General features: G+C 42.5%; 1 protein-coding gene across 6 annotated transcripts in view; it reads right to left on the bottom strand.

The window, feature by feature from the left end:
- The window catches only part of INPP4A (inositol polyphosphate-4-phosphatase type I A), a 123,915-nt gene that overhangs the window by 37,823 nt on the left and 62,780 nt on the right, over window positions 1–23,312 (bottom strand). For all 6 annotated transcript variants that reach the window (XM_070750969.1, XM_070750967.1, XM_070750965.1 and 3 more), the window contains 4 exons: window positions 21,160–21,307; window positions 8,392–8,522; window positions 6,570–6,674; window positions 4,425–4,533 (listed from right to left, as the gene is read on the bottom strand). In XM_070750969.1, the coding sequence (XP_070607070.1) occupies window positions 4,425–4,533; window positions 6,570–6,674; window positions 8,392–8,522; window positions 21,160–21,307 (493 nt within the window). The remainder of the gene's footprint in view (window positions 1–4,424; window positions 4,534–6,569; window positions 6,675–8,391; window positions 8,523–21,159; window positions 21,308–23,312) is intronic.

Genomic DNA, 23,312 nt, shown 5'->3' on the forward strand with positions numbered 1-23,312 from the left:
TTTTGTGGCTATGTTGTCGGTGAGTATGAGAACGTGCCGGTTGGGGATGCGAGGCTTGAACTGTTTTAGAGCCAGGGAGACGGCTCTTAACTCTAGCCAATTGATTGGCCTGGAAACTTCCTCCGGTGACCACGTGCCCTGGGCTATCATCCCCTGGGCATGGGCGCCCCATCCTGATAGGCTGGCATCTGTGGTGATGACGAATTGGTCCGGGGACCTGAAAGGGGATCCTTTGTCCATGGCCGAAGACATCCACCACCTGAGAGATCTGCGAACCATCGATGGAATGGCAATGCGACGACTTGAGTTGCTGAGCCCTGATCTCTGAAAGGGTAATAGAAGCCACTGTAGTTCCCTGGCATGGAGACGAGCCCAGGGAATGATGCCTATGCACGACACCATTTTACCCAGAAGGGAGGACAAGGTGACTATGGAGACTGATTGCAGTGGTAAAATGTGAGAAATCAACTCCCCTATATTATGTTTCCTCTCAGGAGAGAGGAAAACTTGGGATGATTCTGAATTAATGATAGATCCCAGATGCAATATGGAAGTAGAAGGCTGAAGGTGGCTTTTATCAAAGTTAATAGAAAAACCATGGGTCTGTAAAACTGACATGGTGACAGAAAGGTTTACCTTTACTTCCTCTAGAGAATTTCCATGAACTAAAATGTCATCTAAATAACATAGAATGTGGATGGGCTTGGCCCGGATATAGGCCGCCAAGGACCCCAAAAGCTTTGTGAAGACTCTAGGGGCCGAGGAGAGACCAAATGGCATAGCCCTATACTGGAAATGTCTGCCCTGGAAGGAGAAACGTAAGAATTTTCTGTGGCATTTGGCAATGGGGATATGGAGATAGGCCTCAGTGAGGTCTAAGGAAGCCATGAAGTCCCCCGGATGGATAGCTGCTAAAATAGATGAGAGGGAATGCATCTTGAACTTTCTATATTTGATGAATAAATTCAGCCTTTTGAGGTCCAAGATAGCTCTCCAACCTCCGGAGGTCTTAGGGACCATAAAGAGGATGGAGTAAAAACCCCGGCCTCTCTGACCGGAGGGGACCGGCTGGATGGCTCTAATGGATAATAAATGGGAGATGGCTTCCTCCATCCGGGTATGAGCAGAGGGAGAACTGGGAGAAGGGCAGGTAATAAAACGTTTGGGGGGGGGGAGAAATAAACTCTAAAAGGAGACCTCTTTGAACTGTATCAATGACCCAGGGGTCCTTGGAAGATTGGCGCCAGCTAGAGGAGAAGTAGGCCAGGCGCCCCCCTATGGGGACTGAAGGGGAATTACCATCTGGGCTTTTTAGAAGCCCTGTTAGAGGACGCTCCTCTCTGGTAGCGGTATCCCTTACCCCTGGGGTTCCTACCTTGGGAATGAAAACGAGGGGAGTACTGACCTGGATTCCTCTGGTAAGTGGGCGCCTGATCTTGTTGGCGCCCTGGACGACGAAAGGACTGCGTTTTAGTGGTCTTTTTGGTAGTCGGGCCCAATACTTTTTTCTTGTCCGTGGTTTCAGTTAGGAGTGGGTCTAGAAGATCTCCAAATAGGAGGTCGCGTTTTAATGGCCCTAAGGCTAACTGCCACTTCTGACGTACTCCTGCCTGCCATGGGCGAAGCCATAGGAGTCTTCTGGCCGTGGTGGAGGCCGCAATGGACTTGGCTGCGAATCTGGTGGATTGCAGTGTGGCATCAGCCACGTATTGGGCGGCCGCAAATACCTTGTTGAAGTCCTGTTGACCTCTTAAGTCATCGGGAGGAATATGTTGTTGAAGTTGACGAAGCCATAGGAGCATGGCTCTAGAAAAAAAGGAAGCAGATGCGGAGCTTTTAATAGCCCAGGAATCTGCGGTGAAACCTCTCTTGAGCATCTGTTCAATCCTCTTGTCCTCTGGACGAAGAACCTCTTCTGCTTCGCCTGGAACTGCAGCCGCAGAGTGTAGGGTTTTTACCGGTTCATCAGGCTTAGGGCAGGATAAGAGATCCTCATAAGAGGGGGATAATTTATACAATCTTTTGTCTTTGGTGGTAGGGTTAAGCCCTGATGATGGAAACTCCCACTGTCTAAGCAAGGCATCTTTAAACAATTTAGGCATAGGGATTACCTCGTTATCCTCTTGTTCCTCTGTGAAGTAGGGTAAGTTCTCTTCCGGAGGGTCAGTGGAAGTAGTGGCTTGCTTCTCTTGTGCCGCCAGCCCTGTGGAAACTCTAGCCTTGAGAAGGAGAGATTTGAACAATTGAGAGGGAAAAATAGTAACTGGAGAAGGAACCTTGATTTGGGATTCCTCATCGTCCGAGAGGCCTTGACATGGATCCTCATCCTCTTCCATATCCTGATCATAATCATCCTGAGAAGAATCTGATTCTTCCTGAATAGGAGCTCTGACTGTTGAAGGAGAATTCAAGGGACGGAAGGGACGAGGAGGAGGAAGAGGTACAGAAGGCACATTGATGGCAGAGAGCTTGGCATCAATGGCCTTGGACAACACAGAGAAAATGGATTGGAACTCTGGAGGGAGGCTAGAAATATCAGCAGGAGTGACAGAAGAATCTCTGATGGCCTGAGAGGATGCTGGCTGGGAAGATTCTTCAACGATATCTGGTTCCTCTGGACCTAAGCCCCATAGATTAGGTTGGGGTCTGTCTAGGTTTGGCTCATCCAGAGATAACACAGAGACACCAGAGAGAGGCAAGATAGGAGCCTCTGGGGGGTCAAGACTGCTGAGCACTTGGGCCTGCACTTTCAAGCGTTTAGCAGATTTATCATGAATTTTTTGTAGGGCTTGGTCCCTTCTCTTCTCAGCCTTGGTGGTTCTGGTCAAGGGGCGGGCTATGGCAGAAGAGGGGGCCAAGGCCTGGGGGATACTGGTTATCTCATCACCTGTAGGCCTGGCCTCTCTGGGACCCTGATTGGTGCCTCTCTTGGGAAAGGAAGCCATAGTCTGACAATTTACAGAAGACAAGGCTAGAGCCAAAAGAAAACTGATTTATAAGGGGGAGAAGAATTCCAAGCTTTCCCAAGAGGAGAGGGATCTTGCTCCTAGGCCTCGGAGCTGCTGCGACTTGAGAGCAATCTGGGCAAACCCAGAGTTCGTGTTCCCAAATACAGCGTGGCCAGCCTCCCTAAACTTCAATTAAAGTAACCAAGGCACCCTGGTTGGAGGACTGGCCGGTGGAGAATTAAGCCTGAGCGTCTCAAAGCCCACTCCAAAGATCCGGGCGGTGGACTGAAGCACCAACGGCCGGCAGGAGGCCAACACGAGGTACTAAATTACAGGGCGCGAAGGCCTTCGCGCCAAAAACGAAACCGTTCCGTAAAAGATTTAAAAGAAACGGCCGGCTAAGTCCAGGAGACTGAGAGGGAAGCGTCTCACACCGCGGGAGGTAAAGCCCTTAAAAGATAATAAATAGACTTGCCTAATGACCTCCAGGCCGAAGGGTTGTAAATAACCCGAAACGGCAGCAGGAATAGCCAGCGGCGAGAGGAGCCGCGGGAGGCTAAACCGCTACTTCTCCCCTGAGAGAAAAGCCGAGCCGCCGATGGCTGGCGTTAATTAGCAAGTCTCGAATTACAATAGAAAGGATTTCTTACTGTTTGGAAGGATAGAATCGAAGGGAAGGTGTTAGTGATGAACGAGCTATTTCACATATACTCCGCTGGATGCGAACTGAGCGAATTCTGGGGAAGGGGCGGATCCAGCAAGCTTTTTTAATACTAGGCTCAGTTCCACCGGATTGGACATGAGCAACCCATGTGACTGCTGGACCCGCTCCTTCAGTACGGAGAACTCTTCTGTCTGCTCTTGAATAAGTAACATAGTCAGAAGCAATGTTACTGAATTAGGCTGTAATCCATGTCATTGACTTGAAGATACACAGAAGAAATTGTTTAAACTTTGCCTTCTTCAAAAATATTTCTCTTAAAAAAAATTCCCAGTCTAGCTTACAGTCTGGTATTTTCTGGCCATTTTTAGCCAAGTACAAAAAAGCCAATCCTTTTTATTTCTAAATTCAGACAAGGTCAACACCCTCTTGAGCTGGTGACCCAAAATAACTTCAAATGGGTGGGATGTGTGTGGATGTAAAACAACAGCACCAGAAACAGAGGAGGATCTGGAAAGAAATGCCTTTTTGAAAATTTAACTGCCCTGATCAAAAAATCTTGCATAAAATTTCAAGGGAAATCTCTAACCAATCAGCTTTTATATGTGATTAAATAGGAAAATCTACTAAAAACTGAACTACATGGATTAATTTAAAAAAGGAAATCATTCTAAATTTTTCACGTGAACTATCTCTACTTGCCATTTGGTTGAAACTTTCTATGTGTGGATAAAAGAGAAATAAGGAATGTGGCATTCTGTTTTTTTACAAAACTAGAGTCACCAAAAAAAATGTGCATTCAAAATACCACTTACTGTTTCTTTGCATCTTCAAATTTATGTAGCTTTTTCCGCAGACCTCCAGATTTAAAGGCCTGACAGTGAGCTGCTGGTGCTCCTATAGTTACAATGTCATAATTCTCATCTAAACATTACAAATGACAGGGAAAAAGACACCATGAGAATTCCTGTCAGCTTGTCTTAGAATGCAAATATGCAAAGAAACCAATAACAGCTATATTTTAAAGAACCAACAACACTCTATAAAGTTTATAAACTCTTTTAAAATTCTGCGAATCAGATTACAGTATCTTTAAATCTAATACAAAATGATATTTCTGCATCAGTTATTTCTAGTACAGGAAATTCTTTGTAATAATTATGTCAGGATCCAATAAATATATGAACTGTAAGACTTTCCACTACTAATCGGCGTGTCATTTCTTGCGTTTTTGTTATAGGCCACGGGATATCACTGGAAATACACAACCACAGGATGTGAGAATTGATTAGTGAATAGATGCCTAGTGATGTGACCAGTCTCCATGTATATAACAATATCTGCCAAGAATGTAACTCTTAGAACATTCTTCATTTGGCCTTAGAATTACATAAGATAAATTTATATTATTTCATGAAGAAAGTCAGCAGCTAAGGATAGACATTCTAAATCAACTTGTACTTCTCTGTAAGGTGCTCAATGGAGAAGATGGCTACACATGAACATTTCTTTGCAAAGATGATCATTTTTCTCCATTGGAAAGTACGCAAAATTTTGAACAGGCCTACCCTAGCAAAAATTTCAATGTTATTGCATTGTAAAAAGATGGGTTAAAATAGTGCAGTTTAAACCAGGGATTCTTATCACTTGAATAAGAAGACAATTTAAATTTATCAGGAACATTCCATTCTCCTCCAATGAAAAAGCAGAATACCTTAATATAATTTGTAAATGGCAAAGGCCACCAGAAAGCCAAATTTAGTATCATTGCTTAGGAGAATGCTAAGTAGTATCAATATCTCTCAATTAGAATGGGATCACTCCTTTCGCCCACGCATTCGCTAATCAAATGAGAGGCTTGTTAAGTGCACATGAGGTATTTCAGGGTGGGAAAGTCCATGGAGGGCCTACTGATGGAATGGGCCTTTCTGATCCAATGAAATACATCATGATCCCGACAATTGCTTCCCTCCCCCATCCTGCCACAGCAGGTCATTTACCTAGCGAAGATCTAGCGAACTGTCTCTTCTGTAACATCTAAGCTGCGGGACACTTTGAGGGAGTGAAATCACAATGCCTCAAGGGATCCCATCAGTTTGCAAACATTTTGCATGGAGAGTGGAAAGTTTCTGAGTGCCATGATCTCATGGTCTGAAGTTCTGTGAGATCACCGTCCTCAGAAGCTTCTAGTCTTTGTGCAAAACATTTGAAGGTCAATTGAATGCTGGAAGTGAAATTGTCCCGCTCTCAAATAAACCATGACAGAGAGGAGAAAGAGTTTTGCAAGGTAAGTGAGTCTGGCGTGGCAGAGGTGGGAATAATTGTGGGCACCCTTTGGGAGGGGGAAATAAGTTGGGGGGATGTTGCAGTGCCTCTGCAGTCGTTTGTAAGAGTGCTGCTGCAAAATTTACTTGGGTGTGCGTGTGAAATCACTTAACTTCAAACAGTTACTATGTGAAGTATGGTAACTCAAATATTACTTGTACAGGTGTCCATTCCTTGGTGTTTAAACATTTTTGCAACCTTTTTCAACAGTTTTCAGGACAAGCCACTTGTTCTAACCAGAAAATATCCAATACTCTTCCAACCTCTTCATTCAGGAAACAAAATATATAACCTTTTCCAACTCTCTTTTTCTTTGCCCTAAGCTGGGTAAAGAAAGAAAACCAAGAACAAAGGGCACCTAATTCACATGAGCAAAAGAAGCTCAAGACGAGAAAAAAAATATGTGTTGTCCAGCACAAAGCATTCCTACTCAGGAAGCCATTCAAGAATATTCTGTTTCCTGACCCTTCAATTTCAGAAATATATCAGACAAGCTTAATTTTCATTAGTCTCTAAAGTCTTTCCTTCGTCTAAAAATGTATATGTAGCATGTTGCTAATGAAAAATATTCATATGTGGAGAACAGAGCTTGTTAATAATATAAATATAATATGTATTAAGAAGCACCAGAATACCTGAACCCGCATCATCCTGGACTCTCATTCGTTGTATATGTAAATTTGTGGGCATGAATTCAAGCTTTTTATCACTTTTCAGACTACTTGCTTTGAATGATGGTCCTGTAGAAATGAAATGATTATTTTATGTATATTCATTTCACAGAAATATAATAGTTAACCAACAGAAAAGAACAATGATCATAAAGAACAACAACAAAATGGTAAATAGATCAGCAATTGTATTTCCTATACATATTTAATCACAAGTCAGAATGAAGAGTCATGCTTCCAATTCTGATCCCCATGGGAAATTATTGGCGCATCACTTCTTTTGTTTAAAAGAAGTTAGACTTGTTTCCAGATGTTGTAGCTACCATTACAGTCACTCACATTACATTATTATGTTTCCAATAGAAAAGAAGGTTGAATTGTTGAGTCTTTGATGGTTTCTGAACTTGGTTGTTTCATTACCCAAACCAGATAACATCATCAGTGTTAGGGAGTATGCTTATATTCACCAAATTGTTCATTGCAATTTTAGTTCTTTCTTTGATGTTTTCCAAGCTTGAAATGTAACAGGAATATGACTAATGCTTCTTTTTGGATTAAACAACTAATCAAGAGTTTCCAGTATACTTTTTTGATGGAAAAATAAATGTCACTGATTTGTTGCTTTCAAGAAAGTAAATAGAGAACATATGCCATTAAGATACTGTTTTAGTGCTATCTATAGAGTATTTTGGACTACAGAAATGCACAATATTTTTGTAAATCTGATTGTAAAAGCATGAAGATAATTTTAAAATACTGTAAGACTTTTTTAAAAAAACGTACAGGACATGTTAAAGGCTTAAATATTTAGAGGATAAATGGACAGATCTGCAAATTTTCATAATTTCAAATGAGGCCTTTAAAAGCAATGTGAAAAATTTTGAATGATAACTAATAAAGGATGGATACACACACAACATAAGGCTCTTTTGATGTGAATTCTTCTAATTCCATAACTGGACATTATTATTATTATTATTATTATTATTATTATTATTATTATTATTATTATTATTATTTATTGGATTTGTATGCCGCCCCTCTCCGTGGACATACCATTTTATTGTCATTTATTTGTTAACACTATAAAATGTTGGTTCAGGGATTTCTTCTTCTATCTTATTATATATAGAGACTCATTTCTGATCTATTTTAGACACAAAGGTATCTGCTGTTCTTTTACTTTTAATGGCATTTCAAAATGTTTTAGTGATTTTTTTTGGTAACAATTAGATCCATTACTATTTTACTTTGTGGTTCTATTCCTTTCATTTGTACTGAATGCATAAGTTGTCATTATATTTATAGAATTCTTCTTCTGCATCCATATCCACTCTACCTGGACAAAGAAAGCTAGTATGGATGGTATGGATAGTATACAAGATTCCACATCCCTTCCTATCTCCATCTTGGTGAAACCAAATGACATAAGTGAACAGAACGATTACGATGAATCAGAGGTGGATTCGGACCTGTTCTATAGAACTGGTAGCGGGAATTTCTTCCCGCTCGCCTAATCACCATTTGTTCTTTGCTTCTGCGCGTGTGCAGCTTGGTTTTCGGCATTGCACATGCATGCATGGCTTACAATGCGTGCACACCCTTGCGGCACAGGAAGAAGTGAACCGGCGACGAGGTAAGTTAGAACCCACCCCTGCTATGAATATATGCAATTGTGTCCATATGAAGAGTACAGTTAGACAGCAATTTTCTACTAATAAAAAGGCAACAAAATCTACAGCTGTTGCTTTCCAAAGCATTGTAAAATTATGTCTGAGGCATCTACCTTTATACTGATGAAGATTTGTCATGTTGTCCTGATAGGTCAGAATAATTGTTTGGTACTGAGTGACTATTTGCCGACGAAGACTTTCCCAGCAAGGTGACAGTTCTCCCAGTTCTTCAAGTTCACAAATTCTGCCAAAATATCCACAAAGACAATGAAATACTATTAGATGAGTTATATACTAAATGAAAAACAATATATCCTCCTCACCTTTAAAAACTATCTACTCAAGCCTACCCACGGACTACTTAAATATTAATTTTAATTAGAATACATTTTGAGATATATTTTTTTTGAGACATAGGTTAAGTCTTGTTATTCTCGTATATTTTTTCATAAATTAGTTTGTCCTTACATGGAGAAAGGCCGAATATTAACTACATTCATATCCTAACTGTTTAATTATTCCATTTTCCAGTATTAAGTGGGACTGGTGGATATCAAACGGAAATTTTGTTTCTGACAAGATCTCATGCCATTAGAAAACAAAACAGAATTTAATCAAGCAAAATTTTCTAAATGTGGAAATACCATGATGGGAGAAGATGCTTCTGCCTTATTAGCATTTATTGTGTAAGCAAGGGAGAATCCCTTTAATATTTGAAAACTGGTTATCTCCATTCATAAACACTGAATAGCACACACACAGTAAAAGTTTCAGATGAACTGGTAATATCTCTACCTTCATTAAGGAGATGTAATACATAGCTTTTTGTTTCTAAATATGTGAAGTAGAATAGGCGTTGATTGCTTACCTGAACGCCTCTTCTCGTACGGTGAGCGGGTACAGCAGTCACATGGGTTGCTCATGTCCAATCCGGTGGAACTGAGCCTAGTGTTAAAAAAGCTTGCTGGATCCGCCCCTTCCCCAGAATTCGCGAATCCATAGACTAGGCTCAGCTGTGAAGCTCTGTAGTGTTCAACTCTCATTGTTAGAGGAAGAAAGGTTATAGGAAGGTAAAGAAGACACATACAAGGGCGGGAAGTGACTGCTGTACCCGCTCACCGTACGAGAAGAGGCGTTCAGGTAAGCAATCAACGCCTATTCTCCGTACTGAAGGAGCGGGTCCAGCAGTCACATGGGACATACCCAATAGATGGTCCCTAGGGTGGGATTAGATTGCTATCGTGAGAGATAACGGATTGGAGTACCCTTCTGCCGAAGGCAGCGTCCGCTGAAGCGTAAGAGTCAATCTTGTAGTGCCTGATGAAGGAATTTGGCGAGGCCCAAGTGGCTGCTTTGCAGACCTCCTCCAACGGGGCTTGAGTCGCCCAAGCGGCCGAGGTGGCTGCGCTCCTGGTGGAATGCGCTGTGATGTTCCTTGGAACTGAAAGGGAGGCCGACTCGTAGGCCTTAGATATAGTCCCTCTGATCCAACGGCCAATCACTGTTGAAGACACTTTGGCACCCATGACTCTGGGGTGATAGGCTATAAAAAGTGCTTCTGACCTCCGAAAGGGTCCTGTGCGTTGGATATAGATCCTCAGCGCTCTAATGAGATCCAGGGTGTGCCATCTAATTGCCAAGGGATGGTCCCGTTGGAGACAGAAGGAAGGTAAGACAATGTCCTGGGTTCTGTGGAACATGGAACTGACCTTGGGTAAGAAGGTGGGGTCCAGTCGCAAGACTACCTTGTCCTGATGAAATTGGCAGAGGTCCTGCCTGATTGAGAGAGCAGCCAGCTCCGAAATGCGTCGGGCAGAGGTAATAGCCACCAGGAATGCTACTTTAAAGGATAGGTACCTGAGGGACGCCGATTTTAGGGGTTCGTATGGTGCCTGCGTGAGGGAATGGAGAACCCGTGGCAGATCCCAGGATGGATACCTGTGTACCTTGGAAGGTCTGAGGTTGGCTATACCCTTGAGGAATTCCTGAACTTCTGGAAAGGAACGGAGAGGCTGTCTGCGGGGCCCCGCTAGGACAGAGGAAATGGCCGCCAGATGACGCCGGAGGGTGCTGGTGGAAAGCCCTTGATGGAAACCTTGCATAAGGAAGGAAATGATCCTGTGTATGGGGATGCACAGGGGAGAGAGGCCTTCCTGTAGACACCACTGGTGAAACTTGGACCACGTATGGTCGTAGATTCGATTGGTCGAACCCCTTCTGGCCTTTAAAATGACCTCCACTGTATCGGGGTCGTGGCCACGCAGTTCTAAGTCTCTCCTGATAACAGCCAGGCGGTGAGGTGGAACCACTCCGGGTCTGGATGGAATGAGGCCCCCTGCCGCAGCATATCCCCCGAAACGGGGAGTCGCCAAGGGTCCTGGACGGACAACTGTTGGAGATCTGCGAACCAGGGCCGGCGGGGCCAATGAGGGGCGATTAGGATTACTCGGGCCCTCTCGGTGAGGACCTTGTGAATCACGTCCGGGAGAATTGGAATTGGAGGGAATGCGTAAAGTAGGCCTGGAGGCCATGGGCTCCGGAGGGCATTGATTGCTTCCGCTCCCGGGGATGGAAATCTGGAAAAAAAGCGAGGGAGTTGGGCGTTCGCATTGGTCGCGAAGAGATCCAGAACTGGTAGGCCGAATCTGAGGCTGATTTGATGGAACAGGTCTTGATGGAGGTTCCACTCTCCTGGGTCTATCGTTGCTCGAGATAGCCAATCCGCCTGGACGTTGAGGCTCCCCGAGATGTGGTCGGCTAGGAGCGACCGAAGATGTTTTTCCGCCCAAAGGCCTAACTTGAGGGCCTCCCTCATGAGGGCCTTGGATCTCGTGCCCCCCTGTCTGCAGATATGGCTTTTTGTGGCAATGTTGTCGGTGAGAATGAGAACGTGCCGGTTGGGAATGCGAGGAGAGAATTGCTTCAGAGCCAGGGATACGGCTCTTAACTCTAGCCAATTGATTGGCTTGGAAGCTTCCTCCGGGGACCACGTGCCCTGGGCTATCATCCCCTGGGCGTGGGCGCCCCATCCCGATAGACTGGCATCTGTGGTGATGACAAATTGATCCGGGCACCTGAACGGGGATCCTTTGTCCATGGCCGGAGACTTCCACCACTTGAAGGATCTGCGAACAATTGGTGGGATGACAATGCGACGACTTGAGTTGCTGTGCCCCGATCTCTGAAAGGGTAATAGGAGCCACTGTAGTTCCCTAGCATGAAGGCGAGCCCAAGGAATGATGCCTATGCATGACACCATCTTCCCCAAAAGGGAAGACAGGGATACTATGGAAACTGAAGGTTGAGATAAAATGCGTGAAATTAACTCCCCTATACTGATTTTTCTCTCAGGAGAGAGAAAGACCTGGGAGACTTCTGAATTAATAATGGATCCCAGGTGCAAAATGGATGTGGAAGGTTGGAGATGACTTTTGTCAAAGTTGATGGAAAATCCATGGTCCTGTAGAACTGACATGGTGACAGAAAGGTCTGTTTTCACTTTCTCTAGGGAGTTCCCATGAACCAAAATATCATCAAGGTAACATAAAATGTGGATGGGTGACGCCCGGATATAGGCCGCCAGGGACCCCAAGAGCTTTGTAAAGACCCGAGGGGCCGAGGAAAGGCCAAATGGCATCGCCCTATACTGGAAATGCCTGCCCTGAAAGGAGAAACGTAAAAATTTTCTGTGGCATTTGGCTATAGGAATATGGAGGTAGGCCTCAGTGAGGTCTAAAGAGACCATGAAATCTCCCGGGTGGATGGTGGCCAAAATGGATGATAAGGAGTGCATCTTAAACTTCCTATATTTGATGAATAGGTTCAGCTTCTTTAAATCCAAAATAGCTCTCCAACCTCCGGAGGATTTTGGAACCATAAATAGGATGGAATAAAAACCTAGACCCTTCTGACCGGGGGGAACCGGTTGAATGGCTCTGATGGACAATAAGTGGGAAATGGCCTCCTCCATACGGTTACAATCTGAGGAGGACCTGGGAGAAGGGCAGGAAATAAAACGTTTAGGAGGGGGAGAAGTAAATTCTAAGAGAAGGCCTTTTTGAGCAGTGTCAATGACCCAGGGGTCCTTGGAGGTGAGACGCCAATTAGAGGCGAAATAGGCTAGGCGGCCACCTATGGGAATCGAGGAAAAACTACCATCTAGGTTTTTTTGAAGCCCTGTTAGAGGACGCTCCCCTTTGGAAGCGAAAACCTCTGCCCCTGGAGTTCCTACCTTGGGAACGAAAGCGGGGGGAATACTGACCTGGAGATCTCTGATAGGAAGCCGCTTGATCTTGTTGACGCACTGGGCGACGAAAGGACTGCGTTTTGGTGGCCTTTTTGGTGGTTGGACCCAATACCTTCTTCTTGTCCGTGGTTTCCGTGAGGAGTGGATACAGAAGATCCCCGAAAAGAAGGTCGCGCTTTAAGGGTCCCAGAGATAACTGCCATTTCTGACGTACTCCTGCTTGCCAAGGGCGAAGCCATAGGAGTCTTCTTGCCGTTGTAGAAGCTGCAATAGACTTAGCAGAAAATCTAGTAGATTGTAAAGTGGCATCAGCCACGTACTGAGCAGCTGCAAATACCTTGTTGAAGTCTTGTTGACCTCTCAAGTCATCGGGAGGAATATGCTGTTGAAGTTGGCGAAGCCACAGAAGCATGGCTCTGGAGAAAAAGGAAGCCGCTGCAGAACTTTTAATGGCCCAGGAATCTGCGGTGAATCCTCTTTTGAGCATCTGTTCAATCCGCTTGTCCTCTGGGCGGAGGACTTCCTCTGCTTCGCCTGGCACAGCAGCCGCCGAGTGAAGGATCTTGACAGGTTCATCCGGTTTAGGAAAGGATAGGAGCTCCTCATAGGAAGAGGAGAGTCTGTACAACTTTTTGTCCTTGGTTGTGGGATTAAGCCCAGAGGCTGGAAAATCCCACTGCTTAAGTAAGGCATCTTTAAACAATTTAGGCATAGGAATTACCTCGTTATCCTCCTGTTCCTCTGTGAAGTAAGGTAAATTCTCCTCCGGGGGATCAGTGGATGTGGAGGCCTGTTTCTCCTGGGCCGCCAATCCCGTAGAAATTCTAGCTTTGAGGAGGAGAGATTTGAACAATTGAGAGGGAAAAATAGTAATTGGAGAAGGAACCTTTATTTGGGATTCCTCATCATCTGAGAGGCCTTGAAAGGGGTCCTCATCCTCCTCCATATCCTCATATTCGTCCTGAGAGGAATCTGATTCATCCTGAATAGGAGCTCTAACCGATGGGGAAGAACCCAAGGGGCGGGAGGGACGAGGAGGTGGAGGAGGTAAGGGGAGCGCATTGATGGTAGAGAGTTTAGCATCAATGGCCTTGGATAACACAGAAAAAATAGATTGGAATTCAGGAGGTAAACTAGAAATATCAGCAGGAATGGCAGAAGAATCCCTGAAGGCCTGAGAGGATCCTGGCTGGGGGGAATCTTCAATAATATCTGGTTCCTCTGGACCTACTCCCCATAGGTTAGGTTGGGGTCTGTCTAGGTTTGGCTCATCCAGAGATAACACAGTGACCCCAGAAGAAGGCAGATTAGAAGCCTCTGGGGGGTCATGACTACTGAGTACTTGGGCCTGTACTTTCAAACGCTTTGCTGATTTGTCATGGATTTTTTGTAGGGCTTGGTCCCTTCTCTTCTCAGCCCTGGTGACTTTGGTCGAGGGGCGGGCCCCTGAAGAAGAGGAGGTCGAGGCCTGGGGGATACTGGTAATCTCATCGCCTGTAGGCCTGGCCTCTCTGGGACCTTGAGTGGTGCCTCTCTTGGGAAAAGTAGCCATAGTCTGACAATTAACAGAAGACAAGGCTGAGCCAAATAACTGAATAATTAGGGAGAAGAATTTCAAAGACTTCCCAAGAGGAATGGATCCTGCTCCTAGGCCTCGGAGCTGCTGAGACTTGAGGGCAATCTGGGCAAACCCAGAGTTCGTGTCCCCAAATACAGCGTGGCCAGCCTCCCTAAACTTTAATTAAAGTAACCAAGGCACTCTGGTTGGAGGCTTAGCCGGTGGAGAATTAAGCCTGAGCGTCCCAAAGCCCACTCCGGGATCCAAGCGGTGGACTAAGGCCTACGCGGCTGGCAGAAGGCCAACACGAGAGGCCTAAATTAAAAAAGGGCGCGAAGGCCTTCGCGCCGAAAAATCGCTCCGTAATAGAATTCTTAAAGGGGAAGCGATCGACTAAGTCCAGGAGACTAGAAACAAGCGTCTCACTCCACAGGAGGTATTTCTTAAGCCCTTTAACAATTAAATCAATGAAGCAATACTTGCACCAAGACCTCCAGGCCAAAGGATTAAAGGAATCCACAAGCGGCAGCGGGGATCGTAAACGGCAAAAAAGCCGTGGGAAAACGAAACCGCAACTTCTCCCAAAGGAAAAAAGCCGAGCCGCAAACGGCTGGCGCTATTAGTGCAAGTAAACAAATAAGGATAAAATTCTTACTACTTTTGAAGGAAAGATCGAAGGATATGCGAACTGAGCGAATTCTGGGGAAGGGGCGGATCCAGCAAGCTTTTTTAACACTAGGCTCAGTTCCACCGGATTGGACATGAGCAACCCATGTGACTGCTGGACCCGCTCCTTCAGTACGGAGAATTAGGCCTAAAAGCATCTATTGGATTTTCAAATTATGTTCTCACATTTCCACGCATATGCTAAATAAGAAACAATGCAATGATTTTTATAAATCTATTTAACTGACAAAGTAGGTAATTTTGTAGGGTTTTTGTAATGTTTTTCCCCGCTAGGGTGTGAATTCCAATGTAAACACAAATAATAAGGGTTTGATAATAACAAATAGTTGGCAGAAAAACTATTTAATTTAAAAAAGACTACACAAACAATACAATAGGTACTTTCTGCTTGTTTATTTATTTATCATATTTATATGGCTACCATCTCACATATCTCTTTTGCACCATATTTCAAAATTTTGAAAAGTCAGGATTTCCATATACAAGCGTGTTCCAGATCAAATACAGGTTTGAAAAGCTCAGATTGAACAGCTTCATATAAAAATGAAAATCAAATGGATTTTCTCCATCCTATCTATTGCATTAATGTAATACATTCATTGTTAAGGTATTTATAATTCTTATATCCAAATTACTGATTAGTACTGTTATTCTGTTTGCTTATTTTAAAACACTTCTGTCAAATATATCACCAAAATACTAACTAACAGCTCATGTATAAAATGCTAGCTATGAGTATACAGGGTGAAATGGAGAACTGTAGTGCTGACATCATACCACAATTTATAATTCTGCACTGACATAATGAACTAATACAGTCCATTACACCACCACAAAAACACAAGATAATGATGGACCTATTTCTCAAACTCTTGGCCAGCTTCTTCAAAAAAAAAACCTTTTTAAAATCTCCCAGTCCACTTTCCTATTTCTGTTCTTTTACCAGGAATCATTATTTCTACAACTTACAGCAGCGATGAACTACTAATATTAAGCATGGTTATTCATAAAAATAGAAAAATAATAATAGTAAACCCCTTCATGGCACTGGACCAGATTACCTCAGGAACCGCCTTCTGCTGCATGAATCCCAGCGACCAGTTAGGTCCCACAGAGTGGGCCTTCTCCGGGTCCCGTCAACTAAACAATGTCGCTTGGCGGGACCCAGGGGAAGAGCCTTCTCTGTGGCGGCCCCGGCCCTCTGGAACCAACTCCCCCCAGAGATTAGAATTGCCCCCACCCTCCTTGCCTTTCGTAAGCTGCTTAAAACCCACCCCTGCCGCCAGGCATGGGGGAATTGAGATACTCTTTCCCCCTAGGCCTTTACAATTTTATGCATGGTATATCTGTATGTATGTTTGGTTTTTATAATAATGGGTTTTTAACTGCTTTTAGTATTGGATTATTATTATATGCTGTTTTATTACTGTTGTTAGCCGCCCCGAGTATGCGGAGAGGGGCAGCATACAAATCCAATAAATAAATAAATAAATATAACAGTGATGGTAAATCTTTTTCCCCTTGCGTGTCAAAAATGTGTATGAATGCTCACTTCCCAAATGCAATGCCCCTCCCACATGTCCTACCCCCTGCACATGTGCACGCATCCCATCTAACCCTAACCCAAAACAGCAGTGGGAGGGGGGAATCCTCCAATCTCCAAACGGAGTTGGGAGAAAAGAAAAGCCTCCTTTTCCCAAATGGATCTTGGGGGGGGGGGCTTTCCTTCTCCAAACGGAACTGGGAGGGGGGAAAGCTTCCCCCTCCCCAAATGGAGCTAGGAGGGGGGAGAAGCCTCCTTTCCCCAAAGGGACCTGGGAGGAGGGGGAAGCCTCCTTTCCCCGAACAAAGCTGGGAAGGTTGAAAGCCTCCTTCCCCCAAATGGAGCTGGGGGGGGGGGGGGAGAAGTTTCCCATCCCCAAATGGAGCTATGAGAGCAGAAAAGCCTTGCATGGCCAAACAGTGCTAGGGTGGATATTCTGCTGGTGTGTCTCAACCGCCCGTAATTACAGGGTAATTAGTCCAAGAAGACACACACCATACGATAAAAGGAAAACCCAAAAGTTTTTATAAACAGAAAAACAGAAACAGCTCCCTTTTTAAATGTCAAAGGGATTTTCTGGTACACACAAGGCACAGGTTAAATGCAGTCCAATTGCTCACCCAATAACTGGGAAATTGAGTCCAATTCTAAAGTCCAGAGAGTCCACACACACAATCCTGAACAGTAAAAACCACGATCTTGACGAAACAATGAATCAGATAAACTGCCATGAGGCTAAAACACCAGGCTGCACTTTTATCTGTAGCACTAATTACAGCAGCCCCACCCAACCTCAGGTGGCCTCATTTTCTCTTGTAATAATCCTTCAGTTGTTGTCTCCTATGCATCACTCTACACATGTGGATGTGTCATTAATTCTTGTTCAGAATCCAGGGATGATACAGATGACTGATCTCCTCCTGGGCTGTCTGCCAAACTCCCCTCTTCCCTGTCACTCACGCTTCCTTGGTCAGAGGAGACTTCATCGGCAGATTCTACTGGGAGCAAAACAGGCCTGCGGCATGTGGATGTCTCCCCCACATCCACCTCCACATTCCTTGGGGCAGGAGCTGGGCCAGAGCTAACCACAACAGGTGGAATCTCCAGAGATCTGGAAAAGCACAGGCTGCAGAAAGTGAGGAGAAAGCATGTGTTTGACCCAACACCAGGGGTATATAGCATATGAAAATCCAGTTTCCTGTAATACTCACACAGATCCCTCTATGTATGTTCTACATTGACCTATCTATGTATATATGCTAATTTTATCCTGAAACTGCTCTATTGGGAAGTTCTAATCTTGGCAAGACCTAATTTAAAAACTTTTGATTGAATGCAAATTACTGGAAAGGAACTGGATATTCCCAGACCTCCATTAGAAGGTGAGAACCTTCTAATCACTGCCTGAATTACACTACAATAAGAAATCAAAGAAGCAGATGACATTTACAGACATCATAGTCTAAAATACAGAAAGGTAATTTTTCAACATAAAGCCAGGATTCTGAGACAAAAAGAAAGACTGCAGAAAATGGAATAATTTCTCATTAAAAATTTATCTCAAAGCCTGAAGCTGCTTTTCATACAGCTCCAGTAATTTAACATCAATTATATCATTTATCCTGTACACTCATTCTTTTAACACCATTATGACTGTGATGGGTCAGATACTCCTTATAACCAATGAAAGTAGCAGGAATGATAATTAATCAACAAATCATTCAATCCATCTTTCCCCAAACTACTGTCCTTCAGATACTTTGGACATGTGATGTCATCCAATCCCAACTTCAAAGTCAATTGTCTAGTGGCAATTGTAGGCCCCAATCTTTGTCCAGATTGGACAAAGCACTGGCATGAAAATGTCAAAGATGCCTTTCATGGTAAGAGTCAGATGGGATCCTTTTGTAGCCATTTATTTACAATACTGAAAATAATCTAGGATAGATATTATCATTATCTTACTTCTACTGTTAGGCCAATTAAACCTGGATTCAAAATAAATATGATGAAAAGTAAATGAACCCCAAGTAAAATAGATACCCAATTACAAAAATCTCAGGATCAGCAAATTGTATGTTTGCTAAACATGTTGAAAATTATATTACAAGTGTCAGCAATTGATAAATTAAAGTTTCAATTAATATTACCTCCTTCCCCCTATTGTTCAGAATTACCCTGAAATAACAGAAGAGGTGGAATCATCCATTCTATCCATGTTAGTGAAACTTCTGAATATTTTTGATTGGTCATTGTATTACACATCATGCTGAACGTCATAGGCTGTTAATCCAATCCAGCAGAATTCTTCTCGTATTTTTGTAAACTAATATTTCTAATAATAAACTAATAAACTAATAATATAGTATACAAAACTGTCAGGACATCAGGGCATTTTTAGCAAGGACTCCAGCTAGGAGCCACATCTTCCAGAAGACTTAGTGCAGCTGCTTTGAAAGCTATCAAAGCTATCTCTGCATACATGTGCATACACTGGGAACACCTCTACTGGGATGGCACACAAAACAAAGCAGTTCTGTGAAGTGGTTTGTGAGAAACCCTGCAAAGTAGCAATACTAAGCAGTTGTTTCATCATTTCAAGATGGATCGGTGCATTCTGCAGAACTGCTCTTTGGAATGCCCTACTACTCTATACATAACATGAAACAAATCCTGTGGGGCATTACTGTATAGGACTGTGGTATTTTGATGAGGCTAGTGTTTTTTGTACACTTCTTCTTTAACCAGTATCTGATTTGCTTTTTTAAAAATTAAAATTGTTATTTATTTATATTAACAAATATTATTTTTACAAAGTGAAAATCAGCCAATAGTGGGGGGTTTTCAGAAAACGAACGTATGAATTTAATAAAACAATTATAAGTAAACATAAATTTAAACAAAACCTTTAGATCAAGTGTTTTGAGGTGGTGGAGTAATTTCAAAGCAGTTAAAGCAGATTCCAGAGGAAACAGAAAGCTAACAAAAAATTTTTTAGAGTATAAGATGCACTTTTTCTCCCCTAAAAGAGGCTGAAAATTTGGATGTGTCTTATACTCCAAATATAGTTTTTTTAGAAGTTTTCTTAAATCAGAAACTCAAGCAGGAAAAACTAGTAAGTAAATGGAGGACAAACTGTCCTCTATAAATGCCAGTATATACCTATGCTAACTGAAACAAGACGTATTTGTCTAAACCAGTGCTTCTCAAATACTGGGGTGGGCTCTCCGGGGGGGGCACAGAGCAATGCCGGGGGTGGCGTGTGACCCTGGGGAACGTGGAGGGGGGTTGCTGCAGGGAGTAGGAGGGGTTTTTTGCACCAAACAATAGCACACAGCACAGAGCAGGAGTTATGAAGTGCAGATAGCAAACACTTAAGAGACACCATGGAAAAATATTTAACAGGGAAGAAAAGAAAGGAGGAAAGAGACGGAGATAATGAGAGAAACATAAGTCTCCCGAAAACTAAGAGGAACAAATATGACAAAGCGGATGTAGTGCTTGGCTTCACAGTGAGTACAATGGGAGAAGAGGAAAGACTGGTATGTTTACTGTGTCCAAAAATGTTGGCAGCGGACAGCATGAAGCTAAATAAATTAAGGCAGCACTTAAACACATTACACCCCAATCACGCTGATAAGCTGTTTGACATTTTTCAGCGAAAATGTGCCGAATATTGCAAACAATCATCCTGGCAGAGACTTGGGAAGGAGGTGTGCAAAATGTTTACTTCTTCTTAGGGAGGGGCATAAGAGAAAATAATTGAGAAGCACTGGCCTAAACAGTAACAGCAGCAGCTGTAAAGTCTGGAAAAGTGCAGTACACATCCTTTCACCCATTTCCTCCCATGTTGACTGTATGACTGTAACTTGTTGCTTATATGCTAAGATTTTCATTAATATTGCTTCTTCATTGCTTATTTGACCCCTATGACAATCATTAAGTGTTGTACCATATGATTCTTGACAAATGTATATTTTATTTTATGTACGCTGAGAGCATATGCACCAAGACAAATTCCTTGTGTGTCCAATCACACTTGGCCAATAAAAATTCTATTCTATTCTATTCTATTCTTTTCTCTTTTTTTCATTTATTTCACAATATTTTACAGATGCCTATTCCTAAATGACATTGGTTGGGTGACAAATAGCAAATCAAATAATTTTCAAATAACAGCATAAATTATGTTTAGAAGTTTTGACTTGGTGAGATTTAATCCAGTCTTGTTTTTACCATCCACATGGTGGGTGAGTTTCCCTCACCAACTCCGGGTACCTGTTTTATAGCATCTTTGGCTCAGCTTAATGAGATAATGTAAAACTAGGTATCATCTCCACATTGATGACCTGGATCATAACTCTAAACGCTGAATCACAACAATTTAATAAGAACACTAAAATACTCAACACTCAAGTTTATAAGGACTCAAAAAGTGATTCCCATGACTATAGATTGGTAGTCACCATTGAATGGAACAATCACAGAATGGTGCTCACAATTTGCAGCCCTGAAACTAATCCAAAGGATACCAAGGTCAATGGTATTAAACACCATTAGAAGATCCAATACTATTCCCAACAAAGTTCCATCAAATGGAAATCAACCAGAGCGATCAATGCTTTTTCTACCCTGTAACACTCTATAGAACAAGTAATTGTGCTGCATTATTTTCCAGCCTACCACTTATTTACAGGCGTGATTAAATATTTATAGACGTGATCAGAAAAAGAAATAAAACGTGTCAACTAATCACTTTAAACATTGTGCAAAGCTGAATTGTTTGCCTTCATATTGTATTTCCTCGTTAGCATCAACAATTAAAAATGTATTGCAGTGACTTTTACCTTGCAGCATCTTCCTCTAGCAGTAATTTCACAAATTGTCTGGGAATGTGTAAAGAGAGCACGCTCTCTCCCATTTGCTCCAAAATCCTCAGATGGTTGCCATCAGTGGTGGGAAAACGATACATCCGACAAATGGCACCTCCAAACACTAAAATATTAAAACACTTAAATAAGTACTTCATTGCAATTAGGTCACACAAGCTCCATTCCCCTAATGTATTAATTTAACAAACGTTTAGAGAGGCTAGAAACCCCATTAACCTTGAAATGCTAAAACCTACTTAGCACAGGCAAGCATATTAAAAGCACAGCTCATAAGGTACACTGCACTCAACAAGAAGCAGAAAGTTGAGTTTTGATACAATATGAACATAAGTTGACATTGAAAAGATTGTTAAGTATTGTATGAGCATTCCCCCTAGGCCTATACAATTGATGCATGGTATGTTTGTGTGTATGTTTGGTTTTTAAATTAGGGTCTTTTAAACTACAGGTATTTTAAATATTAGATTTGTTATATGTTGTTTCACTATTGTTGTTAGCCGCCCCGAGTCTACGGAGAGGGGCGGCATACAAATCTAATAGATAGATAGATAGATAGATAGATAGATAGATAGATAGATAGATAGATAGATAGATAGATAGATAGATAGATAGATGATAGATAGATAGATAGATAGATAGATAGATAGATAGATAGATATTTAGACTGCGATATTCAGTGCTTCCTAGTTTCTCAGCGCAATGCATTTAGTGATGAGACAAAAGATAGGCTTATGGACTGTTCTTGTTTGAATAACAGGGTTTTTTTTCACTCTGCCATCCATTCACTTGCCTTTGATACCACAGGCTCTGTATGTTTCAACTTAAAAGGAAGACATAACAGAAAGTAAAGGTTGGACAACTGAAATCAAAACCTATGCTGTTACTGTGTCTGAAAACACAGACTAATGTGTATTCACAAGGTGTGAATGCCTTTTTAATTATCATATTTTTCAGAGTATAAGAAGCATCCTTTTCCCCCTAAAAGAGGGTGAAATCTGGGTGCATCTTATACACTGAATGCAGCCCCACCAAGCCTCTCAAACGGAGCTTTGCAAGACTAATATACCTGTTCCAGGTTGTTTGCTAAGGATGCTGGCCAGATGGATGCTGGTAGGCAGAATTTTTTTTCTTGTTTTCCTCCCCAAAATCTAAGGTGCATCTTATACTCAGGTGTGATTTATAGTCCCAAAAATATGGTACATAATATTTAAGACAAAAACATTAGTGATGCTAAGGTTTAAATAGTCCTACAAACATATTAGAAGCTTCTGATCAGTTTCTTTCAGCTTGCAATTTCTTTTGCATCCTCCTGGCCTCCTAAAGATCATGGTTTAGACTCAAAATAGAACAAACTCCCTCCTCCATCTCAAAAAAATCCACAGATCTCTTATGCATAGACAGATGTACTACAGATCAATGCCGTATTTTCATCTGCATTGCAATCTAGGTCAACTACATCTGGTGAACAAACTCTGCCGTCCTCCCCTACCCTTAATCTAAGAGATTTCAGTGAAATCCTGGAAAAATATAATTGCTTAGAATAAAAGTCTGCATATGAACAATGATTTAATCATATCTGCACATAGATGAATTGAATGACCATAATGCAGATGTAGACGTATCCAAATGCTTTTATATAGTTAAATATAGAATAGAATAGAATAGAATAACAGAGTTGGAGGTCCAACCCCTGCTTAGGCAGGAAACCCTATACCACTTCAGACAAATGGTTATCCAACATTTTCTTAAATACTTCCAGTGTTACAGCATTCACAACTTCCGGAGGCAAACTGTTCCACTGGTTAATTGTCCTCATTGTTAGGAAATTTCTCCTTAGTTCTAGGTTGCTTCTCTCCTTGATTAGTTTCCACCCATTGTTTCTTGTTCTACTCTCAGGTGCTTTGGAGAATAGCTTGACTTTGTGGCAGCCCCTGAGATATTGGAAAACTGCTATCATTTCTCCCCTCATCCTTCTTTTCATTACACTAGACCTACCTAATTCCTGTAACCGTTCATCATATGTTTTAGCCTCCAATTCCATAATCATCTTTGTTGCTCTTCTCTGCACTCTTTCCAGAGTCTCAACATCTTTTTTACATTGCAGCGAC

Source organism: Erythrolamprus reginae, chromosome 4 (genome assembly GCF_031021105.1).
Source record: "Erythrolamprus reginae isolate rEryReg1 chromosome 4, rEryReg1.hap1, whole genome shotgun sequence".
Classification (NCBI taxonomy): Eukaryota; Metazoa; Chordata; class Lepidosauria; order Squamata; family Dipsadidae; genus Erythrolamprus; species Erythrolamprus reginae.